At 42.4% G+C, this 5,591-nt stretch overlaps 1 protein-coding gene across 1 annotated transcript in view; it reads right to left on the reverse strand.

The window, feature by feature from the left end:
- Positions 1–208: 208 nt before the first annotated feature.
- Positions 209–5,591, reverse strand: part of SYAP1 (synapse associated protein 1) — a 13,987-nt gene continuing 8,604 nt past the window's right edge. Inside the window, exons 2-4 of the mRNA XM_017864789.1 lie at positions 2,503–2,651; positions 887–945; positions 209–446 (exon numbers count right to left, since the gene is read on the reverse strand). Coding sequence (XP_017720278.1) covers positions 231–446; positions 887–945; positions 2,503–2,651 — 424 coding nt within the window. The 3' untranslated portion in view covers positions 209–230. The remainder of the gene's footprint in view (positions 447–886; positions 946–2,502; positions 2,652–5,591) is intronic.

A 5,591-nucleotide genomic window follows, 5' to 3' on the forward strand; every position in this document is an offset into this window, starting at 1 on the left:
CCTCAGCCTCCCGAATAGCTGGGACCACAGGCCCACACCGCCATGCCTGGCTAATTTTTGTATTTTTGGTAGAGATAGGGTTTTGCAGTGTTGGCCAGGCTGGTTTCAAACTCCTGACCTCAAGCAATCCACCCGTCTCGGCCTCCCAAAGTGCTGGGATTATAAGCGTGAGCCACCGCGTCCGGTAAGAATCAATTTTGATGCAAAATTTACAAGATTGTGCACTGGCTTCAGAATAATTTTCTACAATTGGCTTTGGAATTAGGGAGGTGAATAGTTTCTTTGTTTTGTTTTTTACCTTCCAGTACGGCTGTCTCATCTTGCTTTTTGTCAAGCACTAGTTGCTCCATTTCTTTCCTTAGATCTTCCTGATTTAAGTTACAGGCATCGAAGGCATCACTGACAAACTCAGAAACACCTGGGCTAGTAGAAATTTCTTCCTCATCCTGAAATGCAACAAATGAGCTCTTGAAATGGTTTGCTAAGCGACATTTGTGTTATTCTGGTTTGCTATTGTCTCACAATTTAATGCCATGCTATTTTTATTTCTTTTCTCCGTGAGCTGTAAGACAATGAGCACTGCTCTCCAACCTTCTAACTTGCAGTTGCTTGGTAACTACATGAGTTACCACCTGAGGCTATTATTCTCCCTCACAGCTTGAATCACTCCAACCGTTCTCTCCAATCCCTGATGAGCACATCTAGAATTACATATGCCAGTAAATCACCCTCAAGTCTCAGCCATAGTTCCTTGACTATTCAAGTACCAGATGCTGCTTCTTCCAAACCCATATTCATACATAGTTTTAAATGGTATTAGAGATAGTTAACACAGTTACTTTATTTCCAGATATCAACTACTAGGTACAATGTAAAACTGGATTACCTCTTGAGTTTTAAGCTGAGATTTGATTACAACGGGTGGCGTTTTGGGCCGTACTGCCTCTAAGAAGTGAGAATAAGAGAAACAATAATTGCTTGGTTCAGTTCTGAATATATATTATAATCACAGTAAAATATCCACAAGTATTATGATACTAAATAATTTTCAGAAATGAATTTTTATGTTATGCTTTCAGCTTTTCTTAAGTTATAAGAAACAGCTATGGTGAAACCATCTCAACCTCTTACTTTGGGGATATTTTTATCTATCTATCTACCTATCTATTCATTTATTTGTTTTTAGACATGAAGTGTCACTATGTTGCCCAGGCTGGACTCAAACTTCTGGGCTCAAGTGATCCTCCTGCCTCAGCCTTCTGGGGATATTTTTAACATGTCATCGTATTCAATACTCCTTATATAAAATTTCCAGCAGGAAATAATTTTTAACTACAGTGTGAGCAAAATTCATTCAAGAATAGTTCTGTACTTTTTTAGGATAATGAGGATTAAGTTATTTATCAAGTTTGCCTGCTGACATGAGTGCTAGAAAAAGGCAGTCTTTATGGAATACTGTCATAAGTCCATTTTGTTAAGGCAGTATTTGATAAAATGGCATTTTCCAACAAAATTAACATAAATGCTAAAGAATGATAGACAACTGGGATGCATGTTAACATTGATATACAAAATGACAAATTTTCCTGTGTAGAGCAACTTCACTCCATTTCGCTGACACTAAGAGCAGTGTCGGATCCTGTCCTAGTATTCTATATAACCTGTACCTCAGGACATGGTGTTTTGCTTAATCATTTAAAATTCCGTGAATTACATCACCCCGCTTCTCGTGGGATGCATGTCCAGTTGTAATGAGTACCTACTATACACAGCAGGTACTCACTAAAAATTTAAAATATGACACAAAATGTGTTTCTTGTTTTAATTATTACAGATTTCAAACAGCTGCCATTATTATACAACACATTCCCACAACCAGTGGTAAGTTAGTGTCACAATGAGTCCAATGTTCATCAGTGCCTAGCTCAGAACTAGATAGATCCTTGTAACTTGGAGTGGAATGGAGCTTTGTTCTGCTCTACAGACTACACCCAATGGAGAAACATCAGGTTGAAAGAGGACAAAAAGGAGGCGGACTGAATCAGAATAGGGGACAGAAGTATAAAGAATCACACGGTTAAGGGCCAAAAATGAGAGGTGGGGAAGATGACGGATGTTTGAGAGAGAAAAAAAAAGAAAAAAAAAAACTCGCCAGGCACAGTGGCTCATGCCTGTAAGTCCCAGCTACTTGGGAAGCTGAGGCAGGAGGATCGCTTGAGTCTAGGAGTTTGAGGACAGCCTGGGCAACATAGTGAGACCCGTGTCTAAAAAATAAAAACAAGGAATGAGAAAGGAGATAAGCAAAGTAAAGGAAAGCTTGGGGAAGACATGATTGAGATGGGTCAGAGAGAAGGCAGTAAGAGAAAAATGAAGATTTCCTCCAGGAGGAAAAGAATTTTTCCCTAAGACAATGACATTTCTGGTATGTATAAAAGGTCAAGCTCATTTGAGTCTCTAAGAACAACGTTTTCTGTAGAGTGCTGTCTTCTACCCGGAATGTACCTGTCAGTGGCAAATCCTGCTCTCTGCCATTGCTCTTCTCCTCCTTCCCTGCGGCCTGCTGTTGGGCGGCCAGGGCCGTGAGCTGGGCTGACTGCTTAATCAGGGAGACGCGGTAAAAGTAGTTCCTCCAGAACACTTCTTCCTTCACACTTTTAAAGAAAGGCAAATTAGAACAGTGGAAAAGGCAAAATTAAAATGAATAAAAGCAGATAGACAAGAACACATTTGAGAACGTACAAAGACAAGTGCACGCAGGGGTTATTTGTTGTAGAGGGGACTGGAGTAGATGATTTGCAGGAGCACTTTCAAAGCTGAATGAGGTTCAGAGGGGGTTCGTACTGGCTTTAACAATTTTTTTTTTTGACACGGAGTCTTGCTCTGTTGCCCAGGTTGGAGTGCAGTGGTGTGATCTCAGCTCACTGCAACCTGTCTCCTGGGTTCCAGCAATTCTCTTGCCTCAGCCTCCCGAGTAGCTGGGATTATAGGTGCCTGCCACCATGCCCAGCTAATTTTTGCATTTTTAGTAGAGACGGGGTTTCACCATATTGGCCTGGCTGGTCTCAAACTCCTGACCTCATGATCTGCCCGCCCCAGCCTCCCAAAGTGCTGGGATTATAGTCGTGAGCCACCGCGCCCAGTCCATATTCGCTTTAGAATTGAAAGCTAACAACAGGATAAACATAACAGCTATCTTCCCTGTAGCAGCAAAATACAAGTTCCAGAATACCAATGAAACCTCAGCATTTCTTGGTATCTTAATGATACTAATACTGCTCTCAGTAGAAGAAAACAGGGCATTGTTGTGAAACTAGCATAATCAACCTGGGAAACCAGAAGCAGAGCCAGGACTCCACCAATCACTTGCTGTTTCTCAGACGATTAAATGCTTTCCAGCAGTGAGAAGAAAGCATTGTGGCTGTTGTTCCTTATGAAAGAGAATGTTTGGCAGCTTGCTAATAACTAGTAACCGGTAAGAGTTAGCAATGGGGTGGGAAATGCTTGATAAAAAGATTGAAGTGCAGTTCAACCTGAAAACTCTCGGTGGTTCTCAAACCTAGCTACCTATTAGAATCACCTGGTATAATGTGTTGGTGCCCAAGTGGGCCAGGTAAGTGTCCACACAGAGGGGTGGCCTAGAATGGAGAGTGAGAACCAAGCAGGGAGAGAAAGGTATTTGAGCAGAGGAGTGAATGGCAGCAAAAATGACAGATCGGCCACATGCATGGGGAATAAGTAAAAATATTAAAGATAGTAAAAACCAGGTTTCTCACCACCAGAGAGGAGAGTTACAAACATGGGAAGGGAAAAAATGAAAATGATCCCTGTCATGAGGTAGCACCATGAACACATGGTTTTCATTCCACATAGAAATGAGCACACATTCCCTGGCTGTGTCCACTGAGAGCATGCAGAGCAGTGGCACCCCAAAGGCAATGAGCACACCTAGCATCCAGATCTTGCTTTCTAAATATCAAGATTTAGACTTTCCACTAAAAGGATCCAGAGCTCCCTGGGTAAATGGCCGATTCCAGGGTTAGAGCAGAGGAAGAACACTATCTTGTGCCAGAAAGCAAGGAAGCGCGTGAAGAAATGATGGGGACGAGTTAAAAAGACACAAGTCAGCTTGAATAGTCTCCCACTGGCGAAACTGGTAATTTTTTTTTTTTTTTTTTGAGACAGGGTCTCACTCTGTCACCCAGGCCAGAGCGCAGTGGCATGAACATGGCTCACTGTGGCCTTGATCTCCCCAGCCCAGGTGATGCTTCTGCCTCAGCCTCCCAGGTAGCTGAGACTACAGGCACATGCCACCATGCCTGGCTAATTTTTTTTTTTTTTTTTTTTTTGAGACTGAGTCTCACTCTGTCACCCAGGCTGGAGTGCAGTGGCGTGATCTTGGCTCACTGCAATTTCCGCCTCCCAGGTTCAAGCAATTCTCCTGCCTCAGCCTCCCAAGTAGCTGGGATCACAGGTGCCCACCACCACACCCGGCTATGCCCAGCTAATTTTTTGTAGAGATGAGGTTTCACCATGTTGCCCAGGCTAGTCTTGAACTCTTGGGCTCAAGTGATCCTCCCAACTAGGCCTCCGAAAGTGCTGGGATTATAGGTGTGAGCCACCATGCCTGGCCTCAAACTGGTAATAATTTGAGCATCAAAATAAACAACAGCGTCGGATTATAATCCACTGCATGAGTCTGTACAAATATAAATACATGGAAAGTCTGATGAACAGAATATTCACAGTTTCAGAGCACATCCCAGCAAAATACTAATTCAAAGAGAAAAAGAGTAACTTTATAGTTAAGAAACCTGGCAAACACCACCTGCATCAAATGACCCAAGTATGAACAGTAATGGGACAAATGGCTGCATGTGCCACCAGACAGCATGCAACAGACAGAAGGAGACTGATGAGACATGAAAACCAAATGTAACCTGTGAGTGTGAACTGGGCTGTTTTGCTAAAAAGGACATTATTGGGACAAATGGAAAAACCTCAATAGGGTCTGAGAGTGAGATGGCAATAATGCGTAAATGATCATTTCCTGATTTGGATGGGCACACTGTGGTCATGTAGGAGAATGCTTGTATAACACTACAGCATTTGGGAGTGATGTAACATTAAGTTTCAAGTGATTTCAAGAAAAGTTCTTTATGTTGTATCCCCAATTTTTCCATAAGTTTGTGTTTCAAAATAATAATAATAATAATAATCCATTGATAACTGTGCTCGCTTCAGAGAAATTAAATAAAAATCCTGAGGGTTGAATACAAAAAACAAAACTAAATAAAAGCAAAATGGGTCAGGCATGGTGGCCTACGTCTGTAGTCCCAATGCTTTGGGAGGCCAAGGGAGGAGGAATGCAAGTTCAGGAGTTTGAGACCAGCCTGGGCATATATGGTGAAATCACATCTCTGCAAAAAATATAAAAATTAGCCAATGTGGTGGCATGTGCCAGTAGTCCCAGCTACTTGGGAGGCTGAGGCAGGAGAATCACTTGAACTCAGCAGGTGGAGGTTGTGGTGAGCCGAGATCGCACCACTGCACTCCAGCCTGGGTGACAGAGCAAGACTCTTTCTCAAAAAAAA

Source organism: Rhinopithecus bieti, unplaced genomic scaffold (assembly GCF_001698545.2).
Source record: "Rhinopithecus bieti isolate Rb0 unplaced genomic scaffold, ASM169854v2 scaffold_80913, whole genome shotgun sequence".
Taxonomy (NCBI): domain Eukaryota; kingdom Metazoa; phylum Chordata; class Mammalia; order Primates; family Cercopithecidae; genus Rhinopithecus; species Rhinopithecus bieti.